Source organism: Scyliorhinus canicula, chromosome 3 (assembly GCF_902713615.1).
Source record: "Scyliorhinus canicula chromosome 3, sScyCan1.1, whole genome shotgun sequence".
In the NCBI taxonomy this organism is placed as follows: domain Eukaryota; kingdom Metazoa; phylum Chordata; class Chondrichthyes; order Carcharhiniformes; family Scyliorhinidae; genus Scyliorhinus; species Scyliorhinus canicula.
Window position 1 is genome coordinate 99,142,599 of NC_052148.1, and position 18,920 is coordinate 99,161,518.

At 48.9% G+C, this 18,920-nt stretch overlaps 1 protein-coding gene across 9 annotated transcripts in view; it reads right to left on the minus strand.

Moving 5' to 3' along the window:
• pde4d (phosphodiesterase 4D, cAMP-specific) overlaps window positions 1–18,920 on the minus strand; it is a 1,491,178-nt gene that overhangs the window by 464,811 nt on the left and 1,007,447 nt on the right. The window contains exon 1 of one of the 9 annotated variants that reach the window (XM_038790973.1): window positions 6,667–6,809. The exons of 7 other annotated variants lie outside the window; for them this stretch is intronic. In XM_038790973.1, coding sequence (XP_038646901.1) covers window positions 6,667–6,794 — 128 coding nt within the window. In that variant the 5' untranslated portion in view covers window positions 6,795–6,809. Of the gene's footprint in view, window positions 1–6,666; window positions 6,810–18,920 lie in introns of those variants that run through there. One more of the 9 variants, XM_038790976.1, reaches the window with a different exon arrangement.

An 18,920-nucleotide genomic window follows, 5' to 3' on the forward strand; every position in this document is an offset into this window, starting at 1 on the left:
ACAGTTTGTACTGGGAGGATGGTTTCACATAGAACATAGACCATACAGTGCAGAAGGAGGCCATTCAGCCCATCGAGTCTACACCGACCCATTTAAATTCTCACTTCCACCCTATCCCCGTAACCCAATAACCCCATCTAACTTTTTGGATACTAAGGGCAATTTAGCATGGCCAATCCACCTAATCTGCACGTCTTTGGACTGTGGGAGGAAACCGGAGCACCCGGAGGAAACCCACGCAGGCACGGGGAGAACGTGCAGACTCCGCACAGATAGTGACCCAGCAGGAAATTGAACCTGGGACCCTGGCGCTGTGAAGCCACAGTGCTAATCACTTGTGCTACCGTGCTGCCCTATGGGGGTTGGTTGCTAGGCGCCAAGGGCAGGGGCTACCAGGCTAGCTGGGTGGGCTAGCTCACAGAAGTGCAGTGAGGGTTGAGATGGTGGTAAGTGTGTTGATGGGGTTGGGATTGTTATTTTGTTATGGGGTGGGGGAGGAGAGGGAGGGGGTTGAGGTCTACTGACGGGAGGGATTGTTGGAAAGTGACATGGGGAGGGTCGATAATGATGGGCACCCGAAAGAGGGCCTGAGGAGGTGCGGGACAAGGGTTGGAGGCTGGCCCAGGAAGGGCTATGGATAATGGGCAGGGGGAGGTGTGGAGGTGTTCCATGACCAGGCTGATCACATGGAATGTGAGAGAGCTTAATGGGCCAGTCAAGAGGGCCCGTGTGTTCGCACATTTGAAAAGTTTAGATAAGGACGTGGCAATGATACAGGAGACACACCTGAGGGTGGTGGATCAGACTAGGCTGAGAAAGGGGTGGGTAGGGCAGGTATTCCATTTGGGGCCAGACTCCAAAACAAGTTGATTCTGATTAATAAGCGGGTGAAGTTCGAATTGGAAAGTATAGTGGTGGACTCGTGGGGAAGTTGGAGGGGCTGACGGTGGTGCTGGTGAACATTTATGCACTGATCTGGGATGGCATAAAGTTTACGAGGCGGGCATTGGGTAAGATCCCTGATCTGGACTCGCACCGGCTGATGCTGGGGGGGGGGGGGGGGGGGGGACTTTAATACGGATATGGATCCAATGCTGGATCGGTCAAGTTCGAGGACAGGGAGGGTGTCGGCAGCTGTGAAGGAACTAAAGGGGTTTATGGAACAGAAGGGAGGGGTGGATTCGTGGAGGTTTGGGCAGCCGAGAGTGAAGGAGTTCTCAATTTTTCCCATGTGCACAAAGTGTACTCCCGAATTGACCATTTCATTATGGACAGGACGTTAATGGCGGGGGTAGTGGACGTTGAGTTCTCGGCGATAGTAGTGTCGGAAAGTGCCCCGCACTGGGTGAACTTGCGGGTGAGTAAGGGGGGGGGGGGGGGGGGGGAGCACCCGCACTGGAGGTTAGATGTAGGGCTATTAGGAGAAGAGATGTGTGTGTGGGTGAGGGAGGCCGTTTGGAGGTACGTGGGGATAAACGATGCGGGGAAGTTTCGGCAGCTACGGTATGGGAGGTGTTGCAGGCAGTGGTGTGTGGGGGGGGGGGGGTTATCTTAATACAGGCACACAGGAGAAGGCAGAGCAGGCGGTGATGGATAGGTTAGTGAGGAAATTCTCCAGGTAGACAGGAGGTACTTGGAATCCCCGGAGACGGGGATGTTGAATGAGCAGCAGAGGCTGCAGATGGAGTTTGGGTTGCTATCTACAGGGAAGGCGGTGGGGCAGTTGAGAAAGGTGAGAGGAGCGATGTATGAATATGGGGAGAAGGCTAACAGGATGCTAGCACACCAGCTAAGGAAATGGGAGGTGGCGAGGGAGATTGGGAAAGTGAAGGACAGAGCAGGGAATACGATCTTGGACCTGGTGGGGGTGAACATGGTGTTAGGGACATTTACAACAGGTTATATGAGTCGGAAGCCCCAGACTGGGTGGTGGGCATGAGGTGGTTTTAGGAGGGATTGGAGTTTTCAAGGGTGGAGGAAGAGCTGGTGGGGGGGACTAGGAGCCCCAATTGGGGTGTTTCAAATGGTGGAGGGGCTGGAGGTGATGCAGTCGGGCAATGCCCCTTGGCTGGATGGGTACCCAGTGGAGATTTATAATAGGTTTTCATGAGTGCTGGGGCTCCTGCTGGTAAGGGTTAGGGAGCGAAGGGTGCTCCGCCCAACAATGTCACAGGCCTTGCTTTCTCTCAACCTGAAGCGGGATAAGGCCACGAAACAATGCGGGTCGTACAGGCCAATCTGCCTTCTAAATGTAGATGCCAAGCTACTGGCCAAGATCTTGGCCTCGAGAATAGAGGATTGTGTGCCAGGGGTGATACGGGAAGACCAGACGGGGTTTGTGAAGGGGAGGCATTTAGCAGCGAACATTAGAAGGCTGTTAAATGTGATTATGATGTCCTCTGAGCGAAGGGAGGTAGAGACGGTGGTATACATGGATGAGGAGAAGGCCTTTGACCGGGTGGAGTAGAATTATTTGTGGGAGTCCCTGGGTAGGTTTGGGTTTGGGCATGGTATTGTACACTGAGTTCGGTTGCTGTACAAGGCACCGGTGGCGAGTGTGCGGACGAACCGAGTGAGCTCGGATTATTTTAGGTTGCATTGGGGGACGAGGCAGGAATGTCCACTCTCCCCACTGTCGTTTACCTTTGCCATAGAGCTACTGGTGATGGTGCAGAGAGCGTCAAAGGACTGGCAGGGGATAGTATGGGGGAGATGGGGGGTGGAGCGCAGGGTCTATATGCGGGCGACCTACTTTTGCATATTTCTGACCTGCTGGGGGGATTGGAAAGATTATGGGGATCCTAGGGGAATTGGGCCGGTTTTCGGGGTACAGATTGAATATGGGGTACAACGAGGTTGTTGCAATTCAGGTGAGGGGCCAAGAGAGGAGATTGGGGGGGATGCCATTCAAGGTGGTTGGAGGGAGTTTTCAGTATTTGGGTATCCAGGTGGCGCGGGAGTGGGAACAGCTACACAAGTTGAATTTGGCTCGGTTGGTGGAGCAGATGAAGGGAGACTTCAAAGGTGGGATATGCTCCCGTTGTTACTGGCGGGAGAGTGCAGACGGTAAAGATGATGATTCTCCCGAGGTTTTTATTCGTATTTCAGTGCCTGCCTATTTCTATCCCTACGGCTTTCATTAAGAGGGTGAATGCGGTGATCTCTGGGTTTGTGTGGGCGGGTAAGACCCATCGGGTATAGGTGCTGCTGGAGCATTGTCAAGGTGAGGGGGGGCTGGCCTTACGGAATTTCAGGAACTACTACAGGGAGGCGAACATAGCAATGGCCAGAAAGTGGGTAGTGGGGGTGGGGTCAGTGTGGGAGCGGGTGGAGGCAGCCTCATGTAGGGGCACAAGTTTAAGGGCACTGGTAACGGCACCTCTGTTGGTCTCGCTGGCTCATTACTCCTAGTGGTAGTGGCAGCTTTGAGGGTGTGGGAACGTGGTGGAAGCACATGGGAGTGGAGGGGGCATCGGTATGGACAGCAGGAGGTTTGGATGAGGAGTTTCAGAATTGCCAGCGAGCTGGGATCGAGCGGTTTGGGGACCGGTTTATTGACGGCAGCTTTCCGTGCTTAAAGGACTTGGATGAGGAGTTTGAGCTGCCCGGGGAGAATGGGTTCCTCAAGCTGCAGGTGAGCAATTTTGCGCAGAGGCAGGTTTCGACCTTTCCGCACCTACCGCCCTAGGGGATTTAGGACAAGGTAGTGTTGAAAATGGGAGTGGGGGAGGGAAAGGTCTCGGAAATTTATAGCGAGCTCATGGAATGGGAGGGTGCTCCGATAAGGTAAGTGAAGCAAAAATGGGAAGAAGAACTGGGCAAGGAGTTAGAGGCAGGGTTGTGGGAGGATGCTCTGAGTAGAGTCAACGCGTCCTCGTCGTGTGGCAGGCTTAACCTGATACAATTTTTTTTTTTTTTAAATTTTAGATTACCCAATTATTTTTTCCAATTAAGGGGCAATTTAGCGTGGCCAATCCACCTACTCTGCACATTTTTGAGTTGTGGGGGCGAAACCCACGCAGACACGGGGAGAATGTGCAAACTCCACACAGACAGTGACACAGAGTCGGGATCGAATCTGGGACCTCAGCGCCGTGAGGCGGTTGTGCTAACAACTAGGCCACCGTGCTGCCCTTACCTGATACAATTTAAGGTTTTCCACAGGGCGCATATGACTGTGGCCCGGGTGACAACGTTCTTTGAAGGGGTAGAGGACAGGTATAGGTGGTGTGCGGGAAGGCCCGTAAATCATGTCCACATGTTTTGGCATGTCTGAGGCTGAGGGGGTTTTGGAAGGGATTTACCAATGTCATGTCAACGGTATTGAAGGCATGGCCGGTTCTGAGTCCAGAGGTGGCAATTTTTGGTGTCCTGGGGTGAGGGAGCCTTTGCCTCCCTGGTAGCCTGGAGCTGGATCTTATTGGCGTGGAGGGCCTCATAACCCCGAGAATCGGGGGTATGGGTCAATGACACGGCTGCATTTCTCAGGCTTGAGAAGATCAAATTCCTCCTGCGAGGATCGATGCTCGGGTTCGCCCAGAGGTGGCAGCCGTTTATCGACTTCTTTGGGGAAAATTAAGCTGTAGATATGGGGGGGGGGGGGGGGGGGGGGGGGAGTAAAGGGAAAGAAGTAGGCATGGGGGGATGGTTGAGGTGGGCAATAGTTAGTGGGAAAGGGGGACTGGGGGACAGTATGTAAGCCACGTTGGCTGGGATTGGTTGATGGTTGGGCGGGTAATATTTCTTCTGTTTTTTCCTTTTGAAAATTATTAAAATTACATATGCCTTAATAAAATATTTTCCAAAAAAAAGAACAGCTTTCCTTGCCTAAAGTGAACCAGCTGGGTCTTGAACAACAGTCTGACAGCTTTTTGGTCACTTTTTGCTTCCACATTTTAAAAAAACCAACTCAAGTTCTCTAACTACCATGGTGAGATCCTGTGGATTCTTCCTCCTGTCCTGCAACAAAGTCATTACACCGCTGCATTCCCAAATTATACATTGATATAATGTAAGTAGAAAAGTAGACTCAACATAATACAAATCATTGATCATTGACTAGATTAGAAAACCTCTTTTTTTCCCTCGATGAATGATCAAAAAATTAGTTCTAAATCTACCCATTTCGAGCATTAGAAAGAATGTTTTGAACAGGTTTGATTGGACACAATTTAATAAAAGACAACACCTATTTTGTCACACTTATTGACTAGATTAACTCCTCTAATCTCCCAAAATTACCATCCCACTCCTGAAGATGTAAACTACCATAGGAAATGACATCATGATCACAAACAGCTCTGTTGCACCTCCCTCCCCTTGTGTGAGCCAAAATAGTGAGTGTGACAAGGTTATTTGATCTACTGGACAAATATAAAGAAATCCTACGTTCCCAGTTTTGTCATTCCAGCAGGGATCACGGGATAATAATTAACAATAAGAAATCTGACCAATTTCCCCCGCCCCGGTTCTGGGTACTGGAATCAATGTTAAAATCCTTAGGCTATATGGGCGGAGACTTACCTAAACCAGGACAGACTGAGGTCCAAATCTTGTTATCTCTTTGACTCAGTTCCACACCAGGTGGCGTACTTACACACGGAGTTATTTGCCTATTGTTGTACTCCATTAATGGCACAAGTTATATTTTGTTTTCTTCTTACCATTTCAATGTTTAGCTACCCAGACTCCATCTTCCACAGCCATATCTTAATCTAAATGTGGAAACATCTGAATAACCTGGGCTATTGACTTTCTCATCAGTGCTGGAAAGATTACTTGTTACAGGCTACAGGAGGGATTTTGTCTGCCAAAACTCCTTCCCTTCAACACAAAATAAGGTGTTCTGTTGCTGCAGTATTACCAGATGAACTGGGTGTGTTTTAATTGGAAAGCAGCATTTCCTATTCAATTTGAGTAAGTGAGTTTTAAATAATAGCTGAGCCTGTGACTTGTTCTTGTCAACCTGTCAGTTCAAAATGCAGCCCTCCGCCAGTGAAGACTATCAGGCTAACTAAATGTTACATGTGCTGTTCACCTAGATTTCAGTTCATGCAGTTACCTTTGTTTTTTTGTGTGTAAAAATGCCGCAGCAGTGTGGTAGTCTGTTAATAAAGTTCAGTTTGACCAGTTTCTGCCTCAATTTGAACATGACTGTGCAACAACCAGAAACATCATAAGAGATTTTCACCAGACTGTTTTAAGTGTGTACACTGCAGCCTGGAAATTAGTTCAATTCTCCACAGTGTAATTAATTTTGAAAAATGAAATGCGTTTTGTCAAATATGAAAGGCATCACTTCGTTATCTATTCTTCAAACATCCAACCTGATGCACCTTTAATATTTCAAATAGATGTTTGCTTTTAACCATCATCTTAATTGTTAATCAGAGGCTTGTACTCTTCCCATGAAAAGTGTAATGGCGTATTCAAATGTAGGCTAATCAAAAAAAGCACCGCTAATGCTTTAATACACAAATTCTGCAAAGTTAAACTCAGCAGATTCCTGATTATCCTGCATGTGACGTATAAAAAGTTACTTATTACACAGAAAGGGACACAGCAGTAATAAAACAGAAGCCTGCAGATGCACAAGTTTCAAACGAATGTTGGGTGCATCTATCAAACTAATTCAGAACATTAGCAAATAAAAAATGGAAATATTACCATAGCCGTTGGTGTTTGATGTCAATCGGCTTATTAATTGCATACGGTGACCCATGAAGGTAAGCACTCCTGTACCTCGCCACCTTCTCCAGAGACGGGAAGTATTCACAGCTTGTTGGCAGACTCATTTTTCATCCTCACGGTACAGCTAAATAACCATTAGTTCCATTTTTCCTCATTGCGAAACTGTCCTTTTCACACTTGTTCACATTTCCTTCCTTCTTCATGAGCATACTATCGTTTATTGAACAGAGAACATTTTCGCAATTCTAATATCTCACAGTTGGAAGCACATTCCCCCTTCCAATTGATTTGTTTTGTAAGTGCTGTGCAGAGCTGTTGTTTGTATTTGCTATCTTGCTTTCTCTCAGGAAATGCACTAATAGCTCACTAACAGAACAGGTTGGGTTTAAGGTTTCCTGAGTGAGAGCAGTGATTATTCAAGTGAACACAGTTTGAAAAACTGTCAACTTAAACTGGAAAAACGGTTGTTTTTTCTTTCTGGAATTGAGTAGTTTTATGGATAATATAGAAGCAACAAAAATTAGCAGAAGCATTTATTTTCAGTCAATTACTTTAAGCTCTACACAGTGCAGTAAAGGATAGAGGCCAGTTTGTTAGTAAGATCATTCCGTAAGCCGATGGTTGCGATGCTGTCCTGGCCAACATGCAACCCTCCGCAAATCTTAACTTATCCCAAACTCCCTTCACAGTCTGGCTTACATATTACCCTTTATTGTTGACCTACATTGTTTCCCAATGCTCCAGTGCCTTGGATTTCAAATTTATATCCTCCTGTTTAAATCTGTCCACTTCCCGTCCCTGCACCCTGTTCCAGCAATACATCTCTTCCCAAACTCTCTGTTCTTTCAGCAAGCCACTTGTGTAGCCACTCGTCATTTGGCTCACCCATCGTTGGTGGTGCACCCTAACACCTTAAACTCTTTCATCGCCCATTCTCCTTTAACAACGACCTTAAAGCCGACTTCCGAAAAGATCTTGATCACCTTTTTAATATTTTCATCATTGATTGCTAACCACTTTTTCTTTATGATTCTGTGAAGCATTTTGGGCCATTTTCTATGTTCAATGCAACACCCACCCACATGGATTTACTATCGAGTTATTGTTCACAGATGGAAAGTTCATGCCTCGCAATTTTATTTGCCATTAATACTGTCATATTTTTCTGACTGACCATTTAGTCTCGAGTTTCCGCTAGTGTGCAATTCATCTGCCATTGGCCAAATTAGCGTAAAATATTGAGGAATTTTAACTGCATTTTAAATGTCGAGCAAAATTGAGTTTCTGTAATATTTCACTCTAGTTTTAAAAAACTGCATTGCAATCTGACCTCACTGACATTCCTGGCCAAATCCCCAGATTGAAATGAAGAACACTGCAAGTTTCCACCAATCGCGCTCGTTGGCAATCATTTGTGAATACTCATCAAATTGAGCTCCTTTTTCAAGACGCAAGGTCATTAGAAGCCAAGTTTTAAAATATTTTTAAAATTAATTAATTAAAAAAGAAACTGGGCAATGTACACCAATGAAATGGATCACTATAGTTTGTTAAAGGTTATTTCAGTTATTTAAAATCAATATGCCTGCAGGTTGTGTTTTAAAATGCTTAAGTTTTGTGATAAACTTATTTTTGGCTGTATTAATAAAATTGCAGGTTACTACTTGTAAATATGGCAATAGATATTTTTAATGCAGCTATTTTGTGCATAATCTGTGCCCAGATTGCCAATTACACCCTAAGCAATTGTGTTTAAATATGGAAGGTAGTCAAATGCATAAAGGACACCAGTTTTAGCGGGTTTCCACAGAACCCTACAGTGCAGAAGGAGTTCATTCGGCCCATCGAGTCTGCACTGACCCTCTGAAAGAGCACCCGACCCAGGCCCACTCCCCCGCCCTATCCCCGTTACCACACCTAACCCTGCACTTCTTTGGACTGTGGGAGGAATTTCGGAGCAGCCGGAGGAAACCCGCGTAGACACGGTGAGAAAATGCAAACTCCACACAAACAATCACCCATGGCAGGAATAGAGCCTCCGTCCCTGTGAGGCAGCAATGCCAACTACTGTGCCACCCTGGTAACTATCAGCATTTACTTAACATTTGAAAAACAACCTTTCATGTTCTATATATTTACTAGTCAATACTAGCTTCCGAGTCACATAACAGTTGGCAGCAGCTTTAGAAACCTCATTTAACTTCAAGTTTAAAAGACAATACACCGCTCAGTCAAGATAACTGAACAGGGAATCATGTGATATGCGCGTTTCCGCGGCTCCAGCTCTGCTCATCTCTCAATCTTTATTTTCATCCTCATGTACATCTTTTTCTTTGTCTTTTCTTAGGTTGCATGGTTAGTGCAATGTACTAAGAGCTGTTGGTCAATATTTCAGCTTTATTGAGTCAAAATGAAAGATTTTAATCCTCATTGATTCGTGGAAGCTGGAAGGAGTTAGGGTGGAGCCCTGCCTTTGGTGGCACAGCTACTTTTGGGAGGATTCCCACCCTGGTGGTATGTGGTGTGATTCAACTGGAAGAAACAGAGTCTGTTTTTGGGTGCGTTGAGCGGTGTGCTACTCAGTGCCTGCAGCGCCGAGAAATACCGTTATTCAACGCCACTTTGCTGTTTTTTTGGCCTCAGCAACGAAAGCCCCATCAAAGTCACATTTACATAATTTTTTGCCCTGAAGACCTCCTCAGTGCAGGAACTGGGGCTAAACGCAGCCTCATCAGTGAGGTCCCCACAAAAGGTCCCGAATTGAACCAGAGTCACATTTGTTTTAAAATTCATTTATGGGATGTGGGCATCGCTGGTCAGGCAGGTATTTATTGCCCATCCCTAGTTGTCCTTCAGAAGGTGGTGGCGAGTTGCCTTGCTGAACCGCTGCAGACCTCGAGGTGTAGGGACAACCACTGTGCTGCTAAAGAGGGAGTTCCAGGATTTTGTCCCAGTGACAGTGAAGGAGTGGCGATATATTTCCAAGTCAGGGTGGTGAGTGACTTGGAGGGGAACCTCCAAGTGATGGGGTTCCCATATATCTGCTGCTCTTGTCCTTCTAGGTGGTAGTAGTCGTGGGTTTGGAAGATACTGCCTCAGGAACATTGGTGAGTTACTGCTGTGCATCCTGTAGATGGTACCCACATGGCTGCCACTGTTCGTCAGTGGTGGAGGGTTTGAATGTTGGTGGAAGGGGGAGCAATCAAGTGGGCTGCTCTGTCCTGGATGGTGTCAAGCTTCTTGAGTGTTGTTGGTGCTGCACTCACCCAGGCAAGTGGAGAGTATTCCATTATACTTCTGACTTGTGCTTTGTAGATGGGGGTCAGGGGGTGAGTTATCCATCGTAGGATTCTTAGCCTTTGGCCTGCCCTGGGAGCCACAGTATTAATGTGGCTAGTCCAGTTCAGTTTCTGATCAATGGTAACTTCCAGGATGTTGTTTGTGGGGCGATCCAACGATGGTAATGCCATTGAATATCAAGGGGCGGTGGTTAGATCATCTCTTGTAGGAGATGGTCATTGCCTGGCACTTGTGTGGCATGAATGTAACTTGCCACTAGTCAGCCCAAACCTGGATATTGTCCAGGTCTTGCTGCTTTGGACATGGACTGCTTCATTATCTGAGGAGTTGCAAATGGTGCTGAACATTGTGCAGTCATCCGCAAACATCCCCATTCTGATTATGATTGGAGGTCATCGCTGAAGCAGCTGAAGATGGTTGGGCCCAGGACACTACCCTGAGGAGCTCCTGCAATGTTTTTTCGTTTAAATAAATTTAGAGTATCCAATTAATTTTTTTTCCAATTAAGGGGCAATGTAGCGTGGCCAATCCATCTAACCTGCGTATCTTTTGGATTGTGGGGGTGAAACCCACACAAATACGGGGAGAATGTGCAAACTCCACACGGACAGTGACCCAGAGCCGGGATCGAACCTGGGACCTCGGCGCCGTGAGGCAACCGTGCTAACCACTTGCGCCACTGTACTGCCCAGAGCTCCTGCAATGATGTCCTAGAGTTGAGATGATTGACCTCCAACCACCACAACCATCTTCTTTTGTGCCAGATATGACTCCAACCAATGGAGAGTTTCCCCCCTGATTCCCATTGTCTCCAGTTTAGATAGGGCTCCTTGATGTCATACTCAGTGAAATGCTGCCTTGATGTCAAGGGCAGTCACTCTCACCTCACCTCTGGCATTCAGCTCTATTGTCCATGTTTGAACCAAGGTTGTAATCAGGAGCTGAGTTACCCTGCAGAACCCAAACTGAGCATCCTGAGCAGTTTTCAATTTGGTCTATTGTGTTCGCTGCTCCCAATGTGGTGGTCTCTATATTGGAGATACCAAACGCAGACTGGGTGATTGCTTTGCTGCGCACCTTCAGTCTGTGCGCATTCAGGACCCTTACCTTCCTGTTGCCTGCCATTTCAACACAAGACCTTGCTCCCTTGCCCACATGTCTGTCCTTAGCCTGCTGCAATGTTCCAGTGAAGCTCAACACAAACTGGAAAAACAACATCTCATCTTCCGGTTTGCTCTCTACAGCCTTCCAGTCTCAACATCAAATTCAACAACTTCAGATAATTAGCTCTACCCAACCTCGGCCCTTTGTTTTCATCCCATTTCATTTTAACTGTCTTTTACCATTTCTTACTTTCTTGTCTTTCTTTATATATATTTAACCCCCCCCATCCTATCCCCGTCCCTTAACTTTTCTCCTCTTCGCTTCCCCCTTCCCCTCCCCCCAACTCTACATCTGTCACAGTTTACCCTCTGGTGTTAGTTTCTCTGCTGTTTGGCCTCTCACACCTTTTGTTCTCTCTGGGGACTGCCATTAGCACTCTTTCCCCATGGTTTCTGGGGCTGCTAGTACCCTGCTCCCTGGGTTTCTGTGGCTATGACTCATTTTCTCACTCCACAGTACAAATATTTCCCTCTTTTTCTGTCTTTTAGCTTTGACAAAGGGTCATCTGGACTCGAAACGTTAGCTCCTTTCTCTCCCTACAGATACTGATGATGTGGAGATGCCGGCGTTGGACTGGGGTGAGCACAGTAAGAAGTCTTACAACACCAGGTTAAAGTCCAACAGGTTTGTTTCAAACACGAGCTTTCGGAGCACGGCTCCTTCTTCACCTGAAGAAGGAGCCGTGCTCCGAAAGCTCGTGTTTGAAACAAACCTGTTGGACTTTAACCTACAGATACTGTCAGACCTGCTGAGATTTTCCAGCATTTTCTCTTTGGGTCCTTGAGCAGGTTATTGCTGAGCAAGTGCCGCTTTATAGCACCATTGATTACTCCTTCTATAATTTTGCTGATGATGGAGTAGATTAATAGGGTGGTAATTGGATTGGTTGGATTTGTCCTGTTTCTTGTGTACAGGATACACCTGGGTAATTTTCCAACTGCCTGGCAGATGCTGGTATTGTAGCTGTACTGGAACAGCTTGGCTAGGGGTGCAGCAAGTTCTGGAATACAAGTCTTCAGCACTATTGCCGGGATATTGTTAGGGCCCATAGCCTTTGCAGTGTCCAGTGCCTTCAGCCATTTCTTGATTTCATGTGGAGTGAATCGTATTGGCTGACGACTGACATCTGTGATGCTGGGAACCTCCAGAGGAGACCGACATGGGTCATCCACTCGGCACCAATTGGAGTCATACTTCGCACAAAGGAAGATAGTTCTGGTTGTTCAAATTCAATCATCTCAATCATAAGAACATAAGAACTAGGAGCAGGAGTAGGCCATCTGGCCCCTCGAGCCTGCTCCGCCATTCAATTAGATCATGGCTGATCTTTTGTGGACTCAGCTCCACTTTCCGGCCCGAACACCATAACCCTTAATCCCTTTATTCTTCAAAAAACTATCTATCTTTACCTTAAAAACATGTAATGAAGGAGCCTCAACTGCATCACTGGGCAAGGAATTCCATAGATTCACAACCCTTTGGGTGAAGAAGTTCCTCCTAAACTCAGTCCTAAATCTACTTCCCCTTATTTTGAGGCTATGTCCCCTAGTTCTGCTGTCACCCGCCAGTGGAAACAACCTGCCCGCATCTATCCTATCTATTCCCTTCATAATTTTAAATGTTTCTATAAGATCCCCCCTCATCCTTCTAAATTCCAACGAGTACAGTCCCAGTCTACTCAACCTCTCCTCATAATCCAACCCCTTCAGCTCTGGGATTAACCTAGTGAATCTCCTCTGCACACCCTCCAGCGCCAGTACGTCCTTTCTCAAGTAAGGAGACCAAAACTGAACACAATACTCCAGGTGTGGCCGCACTAACACTTTATACAATTGCAACATAACCTCCCTAGTCTTAAACTCCATCCCTCTAGCAATGAAGGACAAAATTCCATTTGCCTTCTTAATCACCTGTTGCACTTGTAAACCAACCTTCTGTGACTCATGCACTAGCACACCCAAGTCTCTCTGAACAGCGGCATGCTTTAATATTTTATCGTTTAAATAATAGTCCCGTTTGCTGTTATTCCTACCAAAATGGATAACCTCACATTTGTCAACATTGTATTCCATCTGCCAGACCCGAGCCCATTCACTTAACCTATCCAAATCCCTCTGCAGACTTCCAGTATCCTCTGCACTTTTCGCTTTACCACTCATCTTAGTGTCATCTGCAAACTTGGACACATTGCCCTTGGTCCCCAACTCCAAATCATCTATGTTATCTCTGTTCCATCAATCCTGGGACATCGCTGCAGGGGTTTCTCATGTTAGTGTCCTAGCTTCATCAATGACCTTTCCTCCATTATATGGTCAAACATCTGGCTTGCAATCCAGAACAATGCCAGCAGCACAGGTTCAATTCCTGTACCGGCCGCCCCGAACGGGTGCTGGAAAGTGGCGACTAGGGGCTTTTCACACTAACTTCATTGAAGCTTACTTGTGACAATAAGTGATTATTATTATTATACAGTTGCTTGCTGATGATTTCATAATGTTTAGCATCATTAACAACACCTATGATACTGACACAGCCCATGCCCATAGGCTTGGTTGATAAATAGAAAGTAACATTCATGCCTCACAAGTGCCAGACAATGACCATCTCCGAGTAGAGACAATTTATCCGTCTCTCTTTGACATTCAATGGCACTAGCATCGCCGAATCTCCTACTATCAACATCCTGGGGAATTACCATTGACCAGAAACTGTTCTGGACATAAATATTGTGGCTACAACAGCAGATCAGAGGCTGGGAATTCTGAGGAAAAAACTCCCTCCCGAGTTCCCAGAGCCTGTCTACCATCTACAAAGCCCAAGTCAGGAGTGTGATGAAATACTGTCTCCTTACCTGGGTGAGTGCAACTCCAACAGCACTCAAGAGGTTTGACACCGTCTAAGACAAAGCAGCCTGCTTGATTGGAGCCCCATCCACTACCTTCAATGTTCACTCCCTCCACCACAGTGGCAGGAGTGTGTACCAGCAACAAGGTGCACTGCAGAAATTCATCAAGGCTTCTTCAACAGCACCTTCTAAACCCGCAACCTCTATTACCTAGCAGGACAAAGACAGCAGCTACGTGCGAACACCACCATCTGCAGGTTCCCCTCCAAGCTGCACACCCCCTTGACTTGGAAATATATCTCTGTTCCATCATTCTTGTTGAGCCAAAATCCTGGAACTCTTTCCTAGCAGCACAGTGGGTGTTCCTACAAACCATATGTGGTGAATTATAAACCTAGTAATTCACACTGTGTTCTATTATATGTATTGTGTCCTTGTGGGCTCTGTATTATACGAGCCGTTGCGCGGCTCTGCCCATAGGGGGAGATGAGAAGTTTGTACTGGGCTCCACCCTTGGCTCCGCCCATGGCTCCTCCCACTAACCGGAAGTATAAAGCTCTGCAGTCGTGAGCCTGCTGCCAGTTCATCTCGTCGCAGGCAGGCTCTGTTGTAAGATTATTAAAACCACTGTTCACTTCCAATCACGTGTCTTGTGAATTGATGGTCACATCAATTTAATAATCTTAGGAAATCTTAGGAAACTTGAAGAAAACTACTATGGAATCAGCCCTCAAACCTGACCGCTAGAACTCGACCTGCAGGCTGCAGAGGCGAAAGAAATCTTTCTACACTGGCTCAGATGTTTCAAGGCCCACCTGGCTGAATCAAGCACTTCAGAAACTACGGAGGAGCAGAACTCAGCCTACTGCACGTAAGGGTGAGCCACCGTATCTCTACTCAACTTAACAGTACTACCTCGTATACGGAGGCCCTGGCCGTGCTCGATCGAATGTACGTGAGGCCCATCAACGAGGTCTATGCGCGCCACATTTTTACGACCCGCCGCCAGCGCCCCGCGGAGTCGCTGGGAGAATTCCTGCGCGATTTAAAAGCTTTAGCTCGGGACTGCAATTATCAAGCTGTATCAGCCGCCCAACATAAGGAGCTCGCTGTCTGAGATATATACGTGGCAGGACTCAGGTCCTATGTGCGCCAGCGGTTGCTTGAAAAAGGGGCCCAGAACTTGGAGGACACTGTAGAGCTAGCTACAACTATGGAGGTCTCGTTACACAGCCTCACCTCGTTCCCCACGGACCAAGCGACCCCATCGTGGGCCCCCGACCAGCGACTGCCCCAGGCCTGCACCGTGTGGCCACCCACCCACTACGCAGCTCCAGTGTGCCATTTTTGTGGGCAGCCCCAACACCCACAGCAGCACTCCCCAGCCCGCAACGTAACTTGCAGCAGCTGTGGAGCAAAGGACACTATGCCCGGGTCTGCCTGGCGAAGAAAACCCCCACTGCAAACTCTCCCACAGCCCAGAGCACTCGCTTCCCAAACCCGCAGGCCCTGAAATGCTGCAGCCTGTATGCCGACTCCGCCCCCACCTGACACGTGCGACTCATGGGGGCCACCATCTTGGCAATCCTCCTCCACGCAGCCGGCCACTTGCGACTCATGGGGGCCGCCATCTTGGACGCCATATTCCTCGCCGCCTGCCATGTGCGATCCACGGGGGCGGCCATCTTGGGATCCATCCTCTTCAACCTCTGAAACTCACCTTGAAGACAGTCATCACGGGGCCACTCCAGCACAGCCACCAACTACCCGCAACTCAGCGCGGTCATGTTGGACCAGTCGCGTCCGAAACACCTCCAGAACTCGATGATGACCGTGAAAATCAATGGTACAGGACACCGTGCCTCTTCGGCTTCGGGAGCACCGAGAGCTTCGTACACCCAGATCTGGTAAGACGCTGTTCAGTCCCTATTTTCCCTGCACGGCAGACTATCTCCCTCGCTTCGGGCTCACACTCTCCCTCGCTTCGGGCTCACACTCTGTTCACCTCCAAGGGCGCACCGTCGCGACCCTAATGATTCAGGGCACCAGCTACTCGAACTTCCAGCTATACGTACTCCCCGAACTCTGCGCCCCACTCTTACTGGGACTCGACTTCCAGTGCAACCTCAAAAGCCTCACACCCAGCTTCGGCGGGCCCCTACCTCCACTCACTATCTGCAGTCTAGCGACTCTAAAAATCGACCTCCCTCCACTCTTTGCTAACCTCACTCCGGACTGCAAACCCATAGCCACTCGCAGCAGGCGGTACAGCCTGCAGGACAGGGTGTTTATCAGAACCGAGGTCCATAGGCTCTTACGTGAGGGGGTCATAGAGGCCGGTAACAGCCCCTGGAGAGCTCAGGTGGTGGTCGTCAAGACCAGGGAAAAACTCCGAATGGTAGTGGACTATAGCCAAACCATTAATCGGTTCACGCTCCTCGATACGTACCACCTTCCCAGGATTGCAGACATGGTGAATCAGATCGCCCAGTATCGCATTTTCTCCACGATGGATCTGAAGTCTGCATACCACCAGCTCCCAATCTGCCCGGAGGACCGCCACTACACGGCGTTCGAGGCAGATGGCCGCCTCTTCCATTTCCTCTGGGTTCCCTTTGGCGTCACGAATGGGGTCTCGATGTTCCAACAAGCAATGGACCGAATGGTGGACCAGTACGGGCTGTGGGCCACGTTTCCGTACTTGGATAACGTCACCATCTGCAGCCATGATCAGCAGGACCACGACGCTAACCTCCATCGATTTCTCCAGACTGCCCAGAAACTTAACCTCACGTATAACACGGAGAAATGCGTTTTCCGCACGACCAGGCTAGCCATCCTCGGCTATGTCATGGAAAACGGAGTCCTTGGCCCTGACCCGGACCGTATGCGCCCCCTCTTACAACTCCCTCTCCCTCATTGTCCCAGGGCCCTCAAAAGGTGCCTGGGATTCTTGTCGTATTATACCCAGTGGGTCCCTCAGTATGCGGGCAAAGCCCGCCCACTATTTAAGGCCACACTCTTTCCCCTGTCAGATGAGGCTCGCCAGGCCTTCACCTGCATCAAGGAGGACATCGCCAAAGCGGCCATGCGGGCGGTGGATGAATCTGTCCCCTTCCGGGTGGAAAGCGACGCCTCAGCGGTCACTCTCGCAGCCACTCAATCAGGCAGGGAGACCAGTCGCCTTTTTCTCCCGAATCCTCTCCGCTTCGTAACTTCGACTCTCCTCAGTCGAAAAGGAAGCACAAGTCATCGTGGAAGCTATACGACACTGGAGGCAGGTAGGAGGTTTACCCTCATCACTGACCAAAGATCGGTTGTCTTCATGTCTGACAACTCACAAAGGGGCAAAATTAAAAGTGATAAAATCCTGGGGTGGAGGATCGAACTCTCCACCTACAAGTACGATATTATGTATCGACCGGGGAAGCTCAACGAGGCCCCAGATGCCCTGTCCCGCGGCACTCGCTCCAGCGTGCAAGACGACCTGAAAGCTATCCACAATGACCTCTGCCACCCGGGGGTCACCCGGCTCGCCCACTACATTAAAGCCCGGAATCTGCCTTTCTCCACCGAGGAGGCAAAAGCCATCACCAGGGATTGCCCGTTCTGCGCGGAGTGCAAACCGCAGTTCTATAGACCAGACAGGGCCCACCTGGTAAAGGCATCCCACCCTTCGAACGCCTGAGCATCGATTTCAAAGGGCCACTCCCCTCGACCAATCGGAATGTGTACTTCCTGAACGTCATCGACGAGTTCTCCCGCTTCCCCTTTGCTATCCCGTGCCCCGATATGACCTCCCACACAGTCAACAGAGCTCTGCACAGTATCTTCACCCTGTTCGGGTTCCCCAGCTACGTACACAGCGACAGGGGTTTGTCCTTTATGAGCGACGAGCTGCGTCAGTACCTGCTCGACAAGGGCATCGCCTCGAGCAGGTCTACCAGCTACAACCTCAGGGGTAACGGGCAGGTGGAGAGGGAGAACGCGACGGTCTGGAAGACCGTTCTACTGACCCTTCGGTCCAGGAATCTCCTGACCTCCCATTGGCAGGAGGTCCTCCCCGATGCGCTCCATGCTATTAGGTCCCTCCTATGGACAGCCAGCAACCAGACCCCTCACGAACGGCTATTTGTTTTTTCTAGGGGCACTACCACGGGGGTTTCGCTCCCAGCATGGTTGAAGATAGCAGGCCCGGTTCTCCTCCGGAAGCACGTCCGGGCAAACAAAACTGATCCGCTTGTAGAAAGAGTGCTCCTACTCCACTCCAACCCCCAATACGCTTTTATCGAATACCCTGACGGCCGTCAGGACACTGTTTCCCTCCGGGACCTGGCGCCTGCAGGATCCAACTCCACCACCACGGCCGCCGAAGTACCCCTAACACTACACCCCACACAACCCACCACACCTTGTGCCCCCGCACCTACAGGTTCACGGCCCGTGCTCCGCGCCCCCGCGCCTATAGGTTTCCTGTGCTCCCCGTCGCCCGTCGAACAAGTCGGGTACGAAGCTCGGACCGAATCACCCCCGGAGTCCACTATCGTACCCTCACTGACTGTCACCACCCAGCCACCCGAAGAGGCTGCAACCCCGGTGCTTCACCGATCCCAAAGGACGACTCGGCCGCCGGACCTGCTCAATTTGTAGACCCATCACCCCCGCCGGGCTTGATTTTTTAACAGGGGGTGAATGTGGTGAATTATAAACCTAGTAATTCACACTGTGTTGTATTACATGTATTGTGTCCTTGTGGGCTCTGTATACAAGCCGTTGCGCGGCTCTGCCCATAGGGGGAGATGAGGAGTTTGTACTGGGCTCCACCCTTGGCTCCGTCCATGGCTCCTCCCACTAACCAGAAGTATAAAGCTCTGCAGTCGTGAGCCTGCTGCCAGTTCATCTCGTCGCAGGCAGGCTCTGT